Raw genomic sequence first — 20771 nt, 5'->3', positions numbered from 1 at the left:
GAGTTATTTTGGAAGAAAAAAACAAGATTCTGTGAAATCTGCTTTTGTAGTCGATGTTAAGTTTGGTATCACTCTAAAACATCGTAACACAATCTAATTTTTTTAAATATTTTTTTTTATTTTGGAGCGGGATAAAACTTGTATTGAGCAGTATACAAACATCGTGCATTTGGGCTAAAACTGCCTATAGGTAACTTTGGTTGTTATTCATGGAAAACGATTCCTGAAAATTATTTTGAAGACAAAAAATACCACACTGTTTTTCGTTGTTGGTCTGACTGGGTAAGACTTTAAACTTACGATCGTGGAACTTGTATAGCTTACATGATTTTCTTTTACACTTTCTATGCCAAGACGTATTTGATTAGACTTTTTGAAACAATTGTTTCCCTTGGGGGAAATTTCAAAATCCACAATATCGTTACCTAACTGATTCTGTCAGGTAATCTTCTGAAGATATTTTTGTTAGACTTTAAAAATGTGTTTTTTAATATTTTCTTTAATCTATTCCTAGAAAAGGAGTTGGAAACAAATAACGTCAAGAATATCTAATATCTTATCTCTTAGATAACAGGCCGATATGACACGGTGTTAAAGGCGATCTCTCTCGAGGCTAAAATGCATGCCAGCTTTTGAATGGGATAGTTCAAACATGATTTACTCGTCTCCCGCCTCATTGTTGTCAGTGACCGTGCTCAGCTGAGCAAATGTACACAGAAGGCATGATCATAGTTCCGAATAATCTGTATATACGCCCAAACTACCTAAAGGAATTATCCTTTACCCACTAATTACCTGCTGACGTAAAAATGCATGAAAAGATTACAAACGACCAACCGTCTAACAATGTGCTAATTACAATATGAAGTGTTTTAAGCTTCCGAAAATGATTTCTTGCGAGTATTTAATAATGATAACAGAGCGACTACACTAAGATATGCTAATCCATGGGTATGTTAACCTAGATTTGCACAAGTCTCCATGGTAATAATTAATAGTTTAAATGATCTATATTTTTTTTAAATATGAATACCAGCCTGGGGTCCTCAGAGGTGCTCTCCGCTTGTCTAGACATGCCACTTTAGGAGACAAAATTATTATACATCCATGGGCTTAGCATTCAGTGCAGCCTTGGAGCAAGGCTGCAATGTATTGCACCTCGTTGCGTTCTACGTATATTTTACAGTATTGTGAGTGAGTGAGTGGGTGGATGGGTTGGGTGTAACGCCGCCTTTAGAGATATTCTACCAATATACCGGGGAACACCAGGAATGGGCTTCACATACCGTGCCCATTGAGATCGAACCCGGGCCTTCTGCCTGACTGGCGGACCCCTTAACCAACGGGCCACCTAACCCTATAGCGTAGTGGGTCTATCGGGCTTGACGTAACGCACGAACATACGCAAACTAATAGTCATCAGAAATAGACTGGACCCGTGGGAGGAATAATATATTGAATACCCAAATATAACCATCAGGTCCCGGTGGGAGTACAATCCATAAGCTACAAACATTATCTGGAGCACTGGACTATGTCTTGTTTACACAATGGCTACATGATCGATATGGGCTCATGTTTTGTATAAATAGGCCTTCATTTATATTGCCGAATCCTTTGGGTCGATGGATAAGATGAAATAACATTTACAATAAAACGTTTTTATCCCAATAATTTAAAGAGAATTGGAAATAAATTAAACATGTTTGTTCTACTGATTCAAATAGAACTGGAAGTAAATAGAACATCAGGAACATATTTCCTTTCTTTCTTATAATGACCTACTTTTTCAGGTCATTTTGTAATTAAAAAACAAATCTGAATTAGATAGCAGTCTCAACTACGAAAGAAGACACCGATCTCCCAATCGACATTTTCCCAAAAAAGTCAATTTTAGGTCCAGTAAAAATTGGGTTGAGTAAAGAGTTTTGTCTTTAACACCGTGTGTACATTAGGCTATGAGTTTCGGTTGTAACAGCTATACTATTGTCATAATGTACTCAGAACAAAATACATTATTGCAAAATCACTTTAGGGACATACACAGGTAAATAATCTATAACATAGCTGTCAAAACACGACAAAAACAACAGAGAAAAATGGACACATAATTTAAATATTTGATGAAAAATAAATATTATTAAATATACGTTGGAATGACTAGAAGGTCTGAATTTATATATTTGGCTATCGCTGGGTGCGGTGGATTTGATTAAAGATGTTTCGACATGTTTCAATATTCAAAACGCAAAATAGCAGTCTCCTTAAATGTTTTGCTCAAGAATTTGAACACCAAGATTTAAGAGAGTAATTTTTTACGTATGTTATCTTATTCTAGGCATTTTCAAGTCGGGGGACTCCAAACTTGGGTTCACAAATTATTCCCATGGGGGCTATTGAAACTGAGTTACCGAGGTGACGACCTTTACTATGACCCGTCGACATTTCCAAAGCCCCGAGTCATTATAAAGACAGCCTGTATCAAAATTTCACGTTGGACTATGGCATTATCTTAATGAGACATTAATGTGGCTTTTAACAAAGAAATTCGAAGAATCGTAAATGATAAGGAAATAAACGTGTGAGGTGTCAAAGATAACCTCTACTAAATAACAATACAGTAAACTACGTTTATATCGAACTGTTAGATATAACGAATTGTTAGTTTTGTCACTGCCACTAGCGTATATTGTATGCGTACATACTGACTGAATTTAGTTTTACGCCGCTTTTAGCAATATTCCAGCAATATCACGGCGGGACTCGGAAATGGGCTTCACACATTGTACCCATGTGTGGAATCAAACAAAGTATGGTTGTATGAAAATACAACTTGTCCCTTTCAGTTCGTTATAACCGTAGTTTTCTGAAATTGATAAATCGAATAACAATTGCTAAAGACTAGTTGTAAACGTGAACTTTGGCATGGTCATCAACGATGTGTTGCTTGCAATACTTGAGAAACATCCTCATGAATGAAGGGAGGATGGGGTCGTTACGTATATGAACCAGATCCGGGAACGCCTTCCGGTAGTAGCGCGTGGCTTCCTCTAGATTGTAGTGCGGAATCTTGGGAAACAAATGGTGAATTTGGTGGGTTCCGATGTTGTGGATGATGCCGTGGCACCAGCCGTAGTCACGGTCAATGGAGCTGACCTGGCCCCTGACGTTGTCCCAGACGCCGTCAACGTACCACGGCACTAGCTCCTCCGTGTGGTGCAGGAACGTGACGATGACGAGGAAGGACGCGAAAACAAATACGGGAACTCCATAATAGTATAACACATGGCAGAACCCCATAACCTGAGCGTAGGAATACACCCCTATAGTCCACATTAACAGATAGGCGAGGGAGATACACACACCCAGTATGTGACGAGTGTAGATGGGGTCGAAGGGGTTGAAGTGTTTCGTTGTACGGTGTTTGTATCCTAAAACAAGATACATGAACCATCCGAGTCCAAGGCCGAATCCTGGTAGGAAGGCACGGCCATTGTCAGCCTTGTCCCGAAGGGGGAAGAAAATTTCATCCTTGTCAATATTTCCAGTGTTTTTGTGATGGACACGGTGAGATATCTTCCAGCTGTAGTAGGGCGTCATGACGAAGCTGTGGAGGAACACTCCGACTGCGTCGTTGAGGAGCTCGTTGTTGGAGAAGGAGCCGTGCCCACAGTCGTGCCCCACAACGAAGATCGCCATAAACAACGTGCCCTGGAGAAGCCAGTACACTGGAGTCAGAGCCAGACACAGAGACGTCGGAGCGAAATACCACATGGCCATTGCGGCCAGATAGAGAGCAAAAACAAGCACGAGGTCTTTCGCGGCATAATACAACGATGTGGAAACGGATGCTTCGAAACAGTTGCTTGGAATCTGACGTTTGATGTCTATTATCGAAGGGAATTTCTTCGTGGCTAGATCCTCTGTAGCCGAAATTGTCGCCGTACCGGATGTCGTCTGTCTCTGAGCCATTTTTCGAGTCTGCGCAGTCGCCACACAATTTGAAGGTTTCCAAGCGTTCTCAGTCAGTCAGACCTGAAAGGAAAGAAAAATATAACGTCAAACTGGAACAAAACCCATAAACCCACAAAGCACAACAAATTACTGCCATCTGGTATGAACAGGAACGATTTTTATGGATAACAACTTCTTTATTGCAATGGATGGGACGTTACATGAAGATGATAACACATGTATCAAGCATGCAGGGATTTACAGGACGCGAATTCATGCGTCCTATACGCATAAAAACTGACAATGGACGCAAAGAAATTGATTAGCGCGTCCCTGTGGATGCAGAAAAAGTTCAAATGTATTTATAATTTTTTTGTAAAAATAAGTTATCACTGAGTTTGCTATTAGCTGGGTTATGGTATCATTTGCAATTTAACTACTGTAACAATGTGATGATCATGATACACAATACAAAATAACAGTAAGTGAATCACAACAATATTACAACATAGTATTAATAATACTATTTAAGTGTCTGGGACCCCCATTTTGTAGTCCAGGAACCCTGAAAATTAAGAGTATGAATCCCAGGGACCCTCAAGTACAGGACTCAAGGTAAATCCCTGAGCATGATGCTATACTGGAAATGCCGATATCGGTGTTAGCATCTACATCGAAACAGCCTATCCATTGCAATAAATAATAATAAATAATAAGTACATTTATAATGCGCTAAACTCATTCACTAGGTTAATGCTCATAGCGCTAACAATCAAAGCACATCACATTATTACCCCGGATAACCCAGAAGTTGAACAATAAAGGAGTTGTCTATCCATAAAAATCGCACGACTATTTTTTCATTTGCCCATGGAGACGTTGCCAAATTAAAGCATACCTACCACTTCAAAAACACAGACCTGCATGTAGGCTGTTATCACATATTCCCAATCTCAGAGACCGGTGTGATCGTTCACACTACTGGGAATACCCTTGAGCGTGATCTATCTACTACCGGTGTGAACGAGAGGCACGTGGCCACCTGGAGATGTAGGTCAATGCATTGAGTGGGAGATCAATGGACAAATGCTGTGTCGAAAAAAGCTATTCAAGCTTCTGTGTGCGATAACTCATATACAAACAGTCCGTTGACCGGAGTCAATTAATATAGAACATATAGCTGAGACAACGGCCTGTCCAAGTTGATCCAAACCGGGGTCTGGAAATTCGGTCGCAGGTGTTCATGATTTGGGGATTTCACCCTGTCATTGGAAAACGTATTTACATTGTATATATATATACATGTACCTGGTGAATAGAAAGCTAATATTTTCTCTGTCGCTATGGGTTTCCAATGCATCCATTGTTCAAACATAAGATTTCGCGTGTAGAAGCATTAGAAAATCAATTATTTCACGGTAATATATATAAGGGTAAACTCGAAGATATTCGATCTGACTATCGTTATAGACAATAGAGTTCAATAATCGTCAACTAAATACCGATCGATTATCGATAAATATGGGAGAAATTATTTTTTGGGAAAAGTCTGAAAGTGAATATATTTCACATCGCTGGTGACATGTTTATTTATGGATTACTAACAAAACAGCATCCTGAACATATCTTAGAAGCAGGCCATGAATAAAGTTCTAACTTTGTGTGTTGTGTGAGTAAATTAAGAACTTTATTCTCTCACAAAGGTTTGTGTACGATATTATTGACTGTACAATTTTCATATTGATGACCATTAATATTTTCTTATGGATAATATTTTTGATTATCGATCAGTTTAGCCACTGTTGGAAGGATCATTTCATTTTCTTTCACATGGTCCAATTAAATCGGTATTTGAATCTGATAAATGCTAACATCCAATGATAAATCTCTTTGATTTGCGATCGACTTCTAACTTTAGAATCTCGTTTTTTACGTATAAAATAGGCTATAATCTAGAAGATAATTAACGTCATGAACATCGATCTACGCAGTATTAGGATACGATGGCAGGCATCAAAGTTCAGTGAACCGATCTCGTAAGGCAACACTTCCGACAACCACAGGTTACTGAAGACAATTCTAACGCGGATCTTCACCAGGCAATTCTACAATAAGTGGCAATACTGCTTTCATCACATATTAGGCTAGTAAATATACATATTTAATAACTTTAAAATTGCTGGTGTACTCCGGTACAGTGGCACATGTAAAATCACTTGCCCTGATAATTTTTCCACTATACCGGCCATTTTCTTGTTGATTTTTTAAATAAACAACATAATTAACATTGGAAAGTCAACTGGACACCGATACAGTGTGATATACAAATTTGCTTGCCCGACAAAAAAACCCACTGGACTCGGGCGTCGGGCAATGGGTTATTTCCACCCCTGAGCTTATATATTTTATGCTATGTTAGTAAAGATTAATGAGCAAACAGTTGGCAGTGAAATTTGAACCATATTACAAATATTAATAATGAAAAATAGAAAATAGCATTAAATGTCCCAATTACCACATATCGCTACATATTGGGATGTCATTAATCTTCATTATCGCCGGATATTTGCAGATATTCTATAGGGGCTCTGCATCACGGTAAACTGCCTGGTATCTGTTCCACAAAGACAATGGCGACTTCTGTTCTTTAAACCGACTTAAAACAGTCCTCTGATAATTTTGTAAACCGTTACATAACCGATGCTTCAGTTTTGTCTCATATTTCATTCAGCCATGTTGCTTAAAGGGGTTTTGGTGTTACGACTGAGACAGAGATTTGCGAAATCTACTCATGGCGTATCGATCGTTTTGAGGAACAGATCCCTTCGACTCGAAAATCAACAAACCTGCTAGCTCACCTTGACTCGCCCACAGAGCCGTTATTTCACTAACCTCTAAATTAAACCTCTAAATTTATCAGTATAATTGTAATATATTCAAGTAGCTAAGGGTTGTGACCTTATAATCAGAAATACTGGCAACCATTTTTGTTTTACAAAGGGAAACAACTCTAACTGGAAGAGATGATCGTTTGTGAGTACATGTTGAACAGTACGGCGAAGCAAGTTCGACCCCAGATCTGTCATAAATAATGTTTTAAGCTATATATACCATGGCAATAAAACATGGAAAGTGGGAATCATCAAATTATATCTCATGATCAATATTGTATTGCCAAATGGAAATGATATGATCATACCTGATGGGGAGAAGGCGATCAATGCATACCTGCAAACCCTCACGCATTTGGCTTGAGACTCACGCATATATTACTCAGTTCACGCTCTCACGACAAAACCGATAAATCTCACGCCAACATGGGATCATTTGAAGAAGATAAAGACAAATAACATAAATAGGTATGAATACGTAGTTTTGAGTGACTTTTCTTAGAAGGGAATTTGCAACTATGCGTTGTCTTCAGGGGGGACCCGGCTAGGGAGGTCGGCCCTTGGACCCGGTATCACAAGCTTTTGTCTCTCTTGGGGTTGGACGCGCGTTACGCTGTCAATGGTTCCTGAATGCTTTGTGTGATGAGATGGTGGAGCACTAGGCCGTTAAAGAGGTCGGCGCAAATTCGGAATTCGCTTTTTGCAGCCTTCCTGACTAATATTCTGTATAATAATAGTAATGCTGACAAAAAGACTCATCATCATCATCGTCATCATCATCACCACCACCATCATCATCATCACCATCCACTTATACTGCGGTTATTTCCCAATGCTAGATATCATGTTCAAAGTACACCGTTGTTACCCATGTCAGTGGATCTGTGTGCATACATTCTCAACTCCCTAGGGAGTATACAAACGTGTTCCCCGCAATGCTATCTCCTCCACCGGGTACCCATTCACTGCTACCCAACAGAGGGATACCACTATGCCGTCATCATGGAATAAAATAATCACATTCATATTGCATGTACACCGACACTGAAGAACTGCTACACCGATTTGCCATTTCCGGTATTGAATGACATTTCTTTACTATCAGTTTCTCAGCATTGGTAATAAATGCATGACATGCTGTTACATCGACAGTTGGCTGCATTCGATTACCATCCAGTGATGAAGGATGAGATAGGGTGTTAGAAAATGTGGTACATGTAATTGCTTAACACAGTATAAGCCTTGGTTGGTTTGGTTTGTTGTTTTACGGCGAACTCAACAATATTCCAGCTATATGGCGGCGGTCTGTAAATAATCGAGTCTGGACCAGACAATCCAGTGATCAACAGCATGAGCATCGATCTACGCAATTGGGAACCGATGACGTGTCAACCAAGTCAGCGAGCCTGACCACCCGATCCCAATAGTCGCCTCTTACGACAAGAATGGGTTACTGAAGATCAATTCAAGGGTACACAGTAAATGCGGCACGAAAACCCGGGGAAGAGAAATTTAATTCATAAGAACTAAAACAACATATAGGCAAAGGCTGTGGCATCTTTGTTTTTCTCCATCTCATGATTTATTTAATCTAGACTTGCACAAGACTCTAAGGTAATAATTAATAGTTGAAGAGATAATTTCTAAGAAAATATAAAACAATTAACACATTGTCCCTGTAACGGAATGGCAGAGACATACAAGTCTTTATACATTCCAACCTCGTTTATCAGGACATTCAAATATTGTCCTGATAAACAAGGCTCTTGCCAGTAACCTCCCCCTGCCCAAAAAAGCCCTTATTAATAGTGTAATAAATTATTCGAGTGTTACTCGCAGTGAAAAACAACAAAATTCATGTGAGGGCAGGAGAAGTGATGATAGAAATGGTCAATAACATAGACATGGTAATTTTAACATCTAAATTGTATTTTGTGTCATGAATGACATCGTTTTAGGGCTGGTATTAAAATATACGAGGCGTACGACTTTCCGAATAACAATTCTTTGTTCATGAACGCGCTGTTGTTATCCATAATGTTATCAATATGCTTAGTTACTGACTCACCAGCTTCTAGAATTATGCATTAAGATGACCATGTGGTTTTGCCAGAATTACATATCACTGTACACACGTTTTCTCTCAATCTAGCAATGATTCAGTCACAAACTACCAAAATATATAACACACGGAATCGACGGAATAACAACTAGCGATACCATTATTATATCAGGAATAATATATTGTCATATATATTGTCATATCAATCCAGCGTTTACGATATACCTGTAATATAATATTAACCATATGCGTGGCACCTTGGAACGACATAGTGCTATTGCTGGTTATATTTTGTGAAACAGATGGATCTGTGCTCGTAGTCTGTCTCCTAGTCTGTCTCACAGTCCCTGAACCACATTAATTTCCCTACTGCCAAGCCCTCTGTGCAGTGCTAAAGCCCTAAATAAAGCAAGTCTAGATTTCCTCAGGTTCTGAATCTCTGGTCTCCCTAGGGCTCCTTTTCAATATAAATGGGCTTGTTTGTTACTATCAAAATTATATATATTCAGAGACTAAGCCTTAGTCTATCTGTCTCACAGTCCCAGAGTCCCTGAACCAGAGCTACAGATAACTTTTAGGGTCATTGCTTGTGTTCCTCTGTAATTGGGTATCCTAATTTTCCTTTGAGTAACCAAATAAATTGTACCCACCTCACTCAAACTCAATTGTTTGTTTTTGCCATTTCCCATTAATTATAAAAATATAATAAAGTTCAAATGATGGTTAACGTGTTTGTTTTTATAGTTGATCTTTAATAAAGGAAACGATACGAAAGACTGCAAGTTGCCAAGTTCATATGCTGAAATAGAACCTCTCAATATACCTCAGTTATTATATCTATTTTTGTATGTACGCATGTAAGATGAAATTTATTGAGTATTTACAAAACTTCAAGCGTAGTTGTACGCAATAGGCTTAATAGGAATTGAGTTTTCACGTAAATATTTGTGTAATTTCCGCAGATGCGCTGCTTATCTGTACCTCTGCCTGAACCACTTTATTTTGCCTACTGCCTAGCCCTCCCTGCAATGCTAACGCCCTAAGCGAAGCAAGTCTAGGTTGAATCTCGCATCTCACTGGGGCTCCTTTTCAATTTAAATGGGTTTATTTGTTTACTATCAAAATTATATATATTAAGAGACTAAGTGTTAATATACGGTGTCCGTTGAGGTTTCACTTGTCCCTCCTATCTCTGTCCTGAGGGGTAGCCTAGTGGTCCAAACGTTCGATTCCCCACATGGGTACAATGTGTGAAACCCATTTCTGGTGTCCCCCGCCGTGATATTGGTGGAATATTGCTAAAAGCGGCGTAAAACCATGTTCACTCACTACTCACTTACTCTTGACATATAACAACTAATTATGAAGTAACCTTTATGAGTGATCATAAATATTATAATTTTTATGTGTTCGTTTCAATGTGTCAATAATTGCAATCTGTTTCGCCGAATTGAATGTGAACAATCTTCACTGACTGACTGAGATTGGTTTTACGCCGCTTTTAGCAATATTCCACCAATATCACGGTGTACCCATGTGGGGATTCGAACCCGGGTCTTCGGCGTGACGAGCCAACGCTTTAACCACTAGGCTACCCCACCGCCCCGAACAATCTTAAACATCATAGATTACAAACATAAGCCTTATATACGAGATACGTATTTTTATACTTTCGCTCATTACTTTTACAACCAGACTGTGTTAAAACATGATTAAATGATTCAGCGATCACATAACACCCGCCCTTTGAAGTTGGACGCGTGGTAATGAATTGCTAAAAAGCAATGGAGATAATATTTCATGGCTCTAGTATTGCTTTATTAAAATGAGTACGATGCGTACTCGGTACTGTGTAGTTTGAACTGATGGCGATGAAAGTCAGTGTTCGGACCCGGAAACCGGATTTCCGGTTACATGAAGCAAAGCTCGTGGTATATTGTTCGTGTCACTAGTTATGGTCCTTGAGAAATCTCTCTCTCTCTCTCTCTCTCTCTCTCTCTCTCTCTCTCTCTCTCTCTCTCTCTCTCTCTCTCTCTCTCTCTCTCTCTCTCTTCTCTCTCTCTCTCTCTGTATTCACGTCGCCTCCTAGAAGTAAGTAGTTAGATCGGTTTTATGCCGCTTTTGGTAATATTCCAACATCATGGCGGGGGCACCAGAAATGGGCTTCACACATGGTCCTATGTGGGGAATCGAACCCGGGTCTTCGGCGTGACCTGAGTGAGTGAGTGAGTTTAGTTTAACGCCACACTCAGCAGTATTCCAGCTATATGGCGGTGGTCTGTAAATAATCGAGTCTGGAACAGATAGTCCAGTGATCAACAGCATGAGCATCGTTCTACGCAATTTGGATACGCTGACATGTGTCAACCAAGTTACTGAAGACCAATTCTAACCCGGATCTTCACCCGGTCAATGTTTGAATGGAATTCTTTAAGTATTGAATTTATATTTTAAAAACTAAAAAAAACGACAGAACATTTTCACGGAAATAAATATTCCGTTTCGCAACGAGGCTGGCACGTGTTCAATCTTAACGTATAACTTTCATAACGCTCATGTTCAAAATATTCAAAGGCATTTCTAAAGGTTTTGCGTTTATAAACAAACGACAGAAAACATTTCACGTAAATACATCTTTTGCAACCATGCTGGCACTTGTTCGATGTGAACGTCGTAGCGAAATTGTAAATTAACAAGAACTGTGCCATGTAAATGAGAAAGAATAAGTAAAACAAAGACTAACAATTCCCAAACAAAGACTAACAATTCCCAAACAAAGACTAACAATTCCCATACAAAGACTCAAGTTCCAAGAACCCACTCAAAACAAAGTACGTTACCGTCTCGGTGGGGATCGAGGTATACACTGTCACAGTAGTCGTCGTATACACATCTGCTGGTGGAGTGTGTGTAGTGTATATGCTGTCTAAGTGCGTCCCGGCGAACGGCCAATGAGCCGGGTGAAATCAATACCTGGGCTATGCGATATGACAGACACGCGCACAGTTATAGCTGACACGACTTGAATCTGTCGGAAGTCTAAAAACCCACAACGATGACGTAGAGAACCCTAGGTGTTGTTACAGTCATGAAAGAAACACGCGATTTGCATGAATCTGTATATGCTGAAGCACAGTAAAATCAATATAATTTCCATCTAATAAAGGAGGATAACCCTTAGATCAATATTGATATGTTCTGTTCCACTGTGCATAATATGCTTTAACCCCACTGTTATTTGAAACAAGATCGATAGTACTTGGTTAAGGCTTGTAAAGTGTTTTCAAATATGACGATTTGTCGGGGGTGAGTGTTAAGCGTTGTAGATGCGTGTTGATATTGTGCGTGCCTGTGTGCCTGTGTGCGTGTGTGTGGTGTTTCTTTTCTAAAAGCGGCGCAAAGCAGCATTTAATCACTCCCTTCTAGTTATGATGTAGGCAGGTTATTTTGCAGATTTTTGTCATGACAAAACAAATCTATAAACACAGTGCAGATCCAGATATGAATTGGCCTACACCAAATCCCGCTTGTCTTAATACGCAACCTGCTTGTCATAAGAGATATCAAGTTGGTGAGTGAGTGAGTTCAGTTTTACGCCGCTTTTACCAATATTCCACCAGAAATGGGATTCACACATTGTATCCATGTGGGGAATCGAACCCAGGTCCTCGGCGTGGCGAGCGAACGCTTTAACCAATAGGCTATCCCACCGCCCCCATATCAAGTGGATCGGGTGGTCACCCTCGCCGACACTGTTGATGCATGTAACCGTATCCCATTCGTGTACATGTAGTTGTGCTCATGGTATCAATCATTGGATTGTCTAGTCCAAAATCGACTGTTTCCAGAGCGCCGTCATAATGTTAAAACATTACTGATTGCGGCGTAAAACACCATCCCTTAGATACACATTCAATATTTGCAAAATACATATCGATTTTATTTCTCCGTAACTTGCAAAATGCAGATGATGCAAAATGTTCAGATGATGTTCCCATAGCAAACATCGATTTTTTCGGGACATTCAAAGAACATTTTAAACTTCAATTTTTAAACTTCAACATAAACCTGCTGTTCAATCATAAAACAGTCTGTATAAATGCTAATCTCTTGGTGATGGTGTCTCCAACACAAAACCATTTGTACGGTCCGTCATTATATCAGATGGATAATCCAGCCTTATTTCAGACGAGCGAGACGACTCACAATGAATGAACAAGTAAAGCACTATGGATCGGTTCTCCGTGACATTCAGCAGAAAAGGTCCAATTACAATACAGGTGAGACAGAAATCGTTATTGCATCATGGTGGCAAGTACTCGATTCTGATTTGTAAATCAGAAGTATCAAGTTTCAATCACTTGCCCGGTTCAGCGGATGTGTGACTACCTGTTTATTTCACGATGCCTTTTGTAACGTTACCACGCATGTTCAGGCAACAGCAGGTGTTTGTCTGCATAAAGAGTTCCAGTAAGCGAGTTGGGTTAAACGCCCTTTGAGAACAGTTAACCGACGTTACCGCATTTCTGACAACCACAGATGACAGCTAACAGCTGTTAATATTAACTGTTAACCGAGTGAGTGAGTGAGTTTGGTTTTACGCCGCTTTTAGCAATACTCCAGCAATCTCACGGCGGGGGACACCAGAAATGGACTTCACACATTGTATCCATGTGGGGAATCGAACCCGGGTCTTCGGCGTGACGAGCGAACGGTTTAACCACTAGGCTACCGCGCCGCCCTCACGGAATGTGAGCTTGACGTGGGAGGAAAGTCCGCAGTGATTAGTAGTAAATGATTACCTAATTATCTATAGACGCTGGCCCAGTTTCATAAATATCATAGATATACAGCGACGCCTTGACTGTAGATTCACTGTCCCGTTCACACCATTGTGTGTTTGTTTTTTAACGCCGCAATCAGCAATATTCTAGCTAAATGGAAGCGATCTGTAAATAATCCCGTCTGGACCAGACAATCCAGTGATCAAGCGCATCAATCTATGGAATTGGGATACGATGACATGTGTCAACCAAGTCGGCGAGCCTGACCGCCCGATCCCGTTAGTCGCCTTTTACAACAAGCATGGGTTACTGAACACCAATTCTAACCCGGATCTTCACGGGTAGGCGATCTGTGGAAACATCGAGTCTGGACTAGACAATCCAGTGATTGACTTCATGAGCATCGACTTACGCAGTTGGGATACGCTGACATATGGAACGAGGTTCGCCTTGATAGATAATACTATTGAATAGCTGATGCAATCCTTCTTTGTCTGTTTGACAACGCGCTCGGCAATATTTCAACTGTGTGACCAGACAATCAAGTGATTCACACCATTAGCTTCATCCTTTGCTGCAGATGTTTGCGCATGCGCATCGATCTACGCAATTGGGATACGATGACATGTGTCAGCCAAGTCAGCGAGCCTGACCAACAGATCCCGTTAGTCGCCTCTTATACGATAAGCACGGGTTACCGAATATTAATTCTAATCCGGATTGTTTCTTTGCTTTGACACAATGTGAAATGTTCAATGACTGTCAATTTAGCGATTCAAGAATGCCATTAAGCCATTAGTTCACATCTGTCTGCTGGAAGGCTTCAGGAAATCGATGCTTGGGTACATGCATTGTTAAAGAGCCTGAGTACATACGTCTACGCCGACGATGACGCAATGCCGCTGATGTGGATATCGACCACAAAGACCCACGTCGAGAGATGCGTATGCCTCCACTACGCCCTTCATCGATATTGCCCTTATTCCCAAGGAGTTACTTTCACAATGCAGGCACAATGTTTAGAACACAAGAACTATTAGAATTAATTGTAAGGGCAGTACGTGAATCACGACACCATGCTCATCATCATCATCATCATCATCATCATCATCATCATCATCATCATCATCATCACCACCACGATCATCACCGTCGTCATCATCATCATCACCATCGTCGTCACCGGTATCATCATCGTCATCATCACCATCATCATCACCCGACCATCACAATTGTCATCATCATCACCATCGTCGTCACCGTCATCATCATCGTCGTCATTATCATCATCATCATCATGTCATCACTATGACTTAAACGGTGTTGATACAACAGCAGTGGTACAATTAGTGAGGTGAGGTGAAATTGGGTTTAACGTCGTTCTCGAGAATATTTCGCTCATATGACGACGTGCATGCGTGTGTATGTGTATGTGCGGCTGCTTGTACTAGCCCAGACTGAAGCTGGTTTTATAGTGCTAGCCCACTGAGATACCATGCCGCAGTGAAGCATGAATACCCCACTCAGACACATTATACTGACTCCGAGCCGACCAGTCCTTGTTGTACCTATTAATGCCGAGCGCCAGGCAGGGACCAACAAGTACCATATTTTAACGTCTTTTGGTAGGTACAATTAGTACTTATGACTGCTGTCAAGACTTAAGTGGAAATAAATCCTAGCGTTTTTACACCTCTCTATTTCGTCACAACAGATTTGCAAAGTCAGCAAAACGATGAAGCATTTTCCCCCTATCTTCTTCCCCTTCTGACAAATAAGTGAGTTAGTGAGCGAGGAACATTTGAGAAGTCACACTTAAGTCCTATAACGGCCTATGAGCTAAGTGTAAACTTAAGACAAGCCGCAGGTCACAGTTTGCTCAACCAAATGGGTGAGTGAGTGAGTGAATTTAGTTTACGCCGCTTTTAGCAATATTACAGCAATATCACGGCGAGCTTCACACATTGTACCCATGTGGGAAATCGAACCCGGGTCTTCGGCGTGACGAGCAAACGCTTTAACCACTAAGCTACCCCACCGCCCCCTTAGCATAGTAAGCAAACCATATTTAGCTTCCTCTGTCAGGAAATGAAGCCATGGACTAACGCTTAGTCTCTGAATATATATAATTTTGATAGTAACAAACAAGTCCTTTTAAAATAGAAAAGGTGCTCCAGTGAGAAGGGAGATTCTGAGACTAACATCTCCTTTGTGGCTACTCGTGCCGGGTCTTTGTCATTTAAAACTTACTTTCTACAACCATCAGATAAAACATTAAATTATTAAATTTATTTATTGGCGATCTTCTCACACTCTGTCCTCTCTCCATGGAGTCCAACTACAGTGTTCTGTCAGCATCTCATATGGCGTTCCCATTCCAGTTAGGTATTCTCTAGACTTGCACAAGTCTCTAAGTAATAAGAAATAGTTTAAATGATAATTTCTAAAAAATATAAATAACAGACTGGCGCACTGTCCGCTTATCTGAACTTGCCTCTTTAAGGATAGAATTACTGTACATCCGTGGGTTCAGCATTCAGTACAGCCTTGTACTGTCCACTAATGAAGACTTGCCCCTTTAAGGATAGAATTACTGTAACACGTCACAATTTAATTCTGGACTCACAAAAGTCCAGAAACTCTCCGCACTGTGGGCACTTTCTGAGAAGGGATTTGACCAAATTAAACATGCAGTTGTTATGAATATATGCCAAGGATGAAAAAATGAAAAAACATTTTTTCGAAAACTTTAAATTTAAACAGTGGCCCATGGGCGAGAATGTTTAATTTCGATCAGAATTCATGTTTTGGAGGTTGTAAATGAATGAGTGTGTGTTTGTAAGCATCATGACACAAATTTCAACTTACATCCATTGGCTGAACATTCAGTACACCTTGGAGCAAGGCCTTTTGTTCTCTTACAAGCACATTTCGAAGCTCAGCCTGAGGTTATCTAGACTTGCTTCATGTAGTGCTCCAGCATTGCAGAAAGGGCTAGGCGGAAGTGAAAATTATCCGGTTCAGGGACTGTGAGACAGACAGTCAAAATTTGTGATTTTCTTGCAGCTCAAGGTCAGTCTGTACATTATGTAGACCTACACATAACGGCTGTTGAATATCTATTTATAAAAGAAATATCATTACTATAGAAATCTATGGGAAAACATTTGGTTTTGTGTCCACTCCAGCGGCCTCGGCAGCCTCGTTCTGAATTGATCCCAATGGGAAAGCGGAGCCTGCGAAGGGAGGTAATTGGCACACATTATGCTGTCTGAAAAGCTCCTAAATAATCCCTAATAAGACAGTTATTAACGATCACAGAACAACGGCTTTGTGTCGTGAAAGACTAATGCTTGCGAAGGACATCGAATGATTGGTTGGTTTTACAGTGGGTGTAGAGTTCAGTCTGACCGAACGTGTAACGTAGTCCGTCTCGTAGTCCTTGAACCCTATCACCTTTCCTTAAAGCCAATGATGAGGATGATTTGGAGATTTAACGTTTGCTTTCCGACATAATGCGGGGCGGTGGGGTAGCCTAGGTTTTAAAGCGTTCGCTCGTCCGGGTTCGATTCCCCACTTGGGTACAATGTGTGAAGCCCGTTTCTGGTGTCCCCTCCGTCATATTGCTGGAATATTGCTAAAAGCGGTGTAAATCTAAACTCACTCACTCACTCATAATGGGTATTTCGCACGCGGTCTTTCGTCCAGAGTGAGTGAGTGAGTTTAGTTTTACGCCGCACTCAACAATATTCCAGCTATATGGCGGCGGTCTGTAAATAATCGAGTCTGGACCAGACAATCCAGGGATCAACAGCATGAACATCGATCTACGCAATTGGGAACCGATGACATGTGTCAACCAAGTCAGCGAGCCTGACCACCCGATCCCGTTAGTCGCCTCTTACGACAAGCATAGTCGCCTTTTGCGGCAAGCATGGGTTGCTGAAGACCTATTCTACCCCGGCTTTCGTCCAGACCTTGCAGTAATGGTATAGCTCTTATTAAAACATATTTTATTCATTGAAGAAAAGGATTGGGCACAAGTTATCCAACTTAGTGAAGCCCTCTCCCAATAGCTCTACATGAAGCAAGTCTAGGTTTCCTTCTCACTGGGCTCCTTTTGAATTTAAGTGCAGTTGCCCTTTTTATCGAAATAATGCAAGATAAGGGACTAATTAACAAAGCGTTAGTTTGTCTGTAATCTAGAGACTGCTCTCTTCTGTATAGTACTTGTACTTGTATTAGTTTCTGGAGGTTGTATATGTGTGATGTGTGTAAATATATTTGACACTGTGACCCATGCGAGGCAGGAGTGAGTGAGTAAGTTTAATTTTACGCCGCTTTTAGCAATATTCCATCAATATCACGGCGGGGGACACCAGAAATTGGCTTCACACTGAGAAGTAGGAGGTTGTATGTGTGTGATGTATGTAAATATATTTGACAGGGCGCACATCGTGAGAGGCAGGAGGTTGTATATGCGTGATGTATGTAAATATGTTTGACAGGGCGTACATCGTGAGAGGCAGGAGGTTGTATATGGCGATGCATGTAAATATATTTGACAGGGCGCACATCGTGAGAGGCAGGTGGTTGTATATGCGTGATGTATGTAAATATGTTTGACAGGGCGCATATCGTGAGAGGCAGGTGGTTGTATATTCGTGATGTATGTAAATATGTTTGACAGGGCGTACATCGTGAGAGGCAGGAGGTTGTATATGCGTGATGTAAGTAAGTATATTTAACAGGGCGTACATGGTGACCCACGAGAGACGGGAGGTTGTATATGCGTGATGTATGTAAATATGTTTGACAGGGCGTACATCGTGAGAGGCAGGAGGTTGTATATGCGTGATGTATGTAAATATATTTGACAGGGCGTACATCGTGAGAGGCAGGAGGTTGTATATGCGTGATGTAGGTAAATATATTTGACAGGGGGGACATCGTGAGAGGCAGGAAGTTGTATATGCGTGATATAGGTAAATATATTTGACAGGGCGTACATCGCGATTTCTGTTGATGTCTTAGGAGGCGCCGCATGTGGATAGAAAATCACACCACAAGGAGAATGCCGGTAATGAAGCAGCATAGATTGCAAAATGGCGTCACACAATATAACCATATGGGAAATAGAACCCGCATCTTTGGTGTGACGAGCGGACGCTTTAACCACTGGGCTACGCGAACACATGGCATCATTACTACATTATTTTTCTATTTGATATTTTTTTAATTCTAATGGAAAATGATGACGTAAATGTAAGCCCTAAAGCGGCCCACTGAAGCATGTTCCAAGCAAGAGAAGCATCAGATATGTACACAGATACAAAGAACAACGTTTCAAACATACACATACACACAGTGTGCGAAATATCCACTGTCCCGCTTGCCCGTGGCTAGTAAAATTAAAGTCGGGCCAGTAAATCTCCACCGTCACTGGCCCGACTGGCTAGTGAATTTTCATGGGATATTTTTGTAAACATAACACTCTGTCCGACTTGTTAAGTTATAACACACTTTTAAATCATGCAAGATTATCACCTGATAAAATTGGTTATCATATTAGCAACTGAATGATGAAACCCGTGTCAAGATTCACATTTCGGGCTAGTGAAGTATTTTGTGGGCTAGTAACTTCCAGGCATAGCTAGCCCGACTGGCTTGCAAAAATTGGAAACTATTTCGCACACTGCATACACACACCACTCCGACCCCCAACCCCCACCAACGCCCTCAGCATCCCCACCCCACCCCCGCCTCATCTTCAATAACGCTCTCTTGTCTAAACTCTCACCGAACCTAGTCGCGAGAAGTCATATACATCCATCAGCATAACAGAGTGAGTGCAATTTGAGTAATTATTACGTGTATTTATCTAATAACGGTATAAGTGTAGTGTTCTGTTCCGTTCTCGAGTAAAACCGTAAGTCAACCAACATCCCTATGTAGTCTCTCAAGGCGTTTCACCCTGAATGATTAGTCCTCGCCATGAAAATTTGTCTGATAACGAAACATCAAGTAATTCAACAGCAAACCTAACTTTTGATCATATTTACTCAAAACGACATCACACAGACTTTAAAAACGTGCATAGCAACCAATATCTCAGAACCATTAAGCATCAACTCACGGTTACATGACGGAAGCGGAGGCAGGTCCTTCCATTAAATCTGCAGATGATGACACCGTGAAGGCAATGACCTTCACACACACAAAGAAAACCGGGCGATTGATTTCAGCCCTGGATCCAAAATGGAGGTCACTTGAAAGTCTTACAGTCACAAAGCAGAATAAGAATGCCTCACAGATGGCAATTAATACCTCTTCACAAACAACAAAGAACAGGAAAGAATTTCACGCTTTCGTCAAACAAGAGAGCACACCTCGCGCTAACACATTCGGATTCTCCCGGTTATTAGTACGGCTGTTTAGTTTGTCGACCCCCACGTTCTATCAGCACGCATCATTTTGCCCCGTTGTATCTCCCCCCCCTGTTATTCCATCACCCAGGTCCGCGCCGAGGGCACTTAGGGGGCAAATCAGCTGGTTATGAAACCACCAGTCTATAGATTATTCAAATAGATCACGTTTTTCATCTATTATGTACATATATGGTAATAAATTTGCACGGCAAATTATGCTAATCGGTAAGGTTATACAACAGACTGGAGGGGCTTTTAAAGATCTGCTGCTTTTGTCCAGCGGTCGACTTTAGAATGAAGAAGCAGAATGAATCATTGATTCATCGTGAGTAATTACAGAACTAGTCCATACGTCGCCGGCATCAACTGGCATGTTGAATACCAATCAGCGAAATCGGTTCAACTTATGACTGAAAAGAGACAAGAACGCGAACAAATTCGACAGAACGGGTTTACAGGAATATACGCGTTCACGAGATTATAGAAGCTGTGAGAAAAGCTACCTACCATCGCTGATGCGGTTCCCTTCCCTTTAAACCGGCAACACTAGCTTGCAGACGACATCGCGGCCATATTGATTTTGTTGGAACAGGAAGGAGCTTCTGCGAGAGATTGAGTGCGGGACTGTTTCATACCGCCAAGCCTCAGCTCA

At 40.9% G+C, this 20771-nt stretch overlaps 1 protein-coding gene across 3 annotated transcripts in view; it reads right to left on the bottom strand.

Annotated features, from left to right (window-relative positions):
• Positions 1 to 297: 297 nt before the first annotated feature.
• LOC124268533 (fatty acid desaturase DES3-like) overlaps positions 298 to 20771 on the bottom strand; it is a 29548-nt gene continuing 9074 nt past the window's right edge. Inside the window, exons 1-2 of one of the 3 annotated variants that reach the window (XM_046703520.1) lie at positions 20627 to 20688; positions 298 to 4035 (exon numbers count right to left, since the gene is read on the bottom strand). In XM_046703520.1, coding sequence (XP_046559476.1) covers positions 2902 to 3972 — 1071 coding nt within the window. In that variant the 5' untranslated portion in view covers positions 3973 to 4035; positions 20627 to 20688 and the 3' untranslated portion in view covers positions 298 to 2901. Of the gene's footprint in view, positions 4036 to 19827; positions 19922 to 20626; positions 20689 to 20771 lie in introns of those variants that run through there. The other 2 variants (XM_046703521.1, XM_046703522.1) reach the window with 2 other exon arrangements.

The sequence above is a fragment of the Haliotis rubra genome, unplaced genomic scaffold (genome assembly GCF_003918875.1).
Source record: "Haliotis rubra isolate DU_JTF1 unplaced genomic scaffold, ASM391887v1 Scf139, whole genome shotgun sequence".
Lineage (NCBI taxonomy): Eukaryota > Metazoa > Mollusca > Gastropoda > Lepetellida > Haliotidae > Haliotis > Haliotis rubra.
This window is presented reverse-complemented; position numbering and strand designations above follow the sequence as displayed.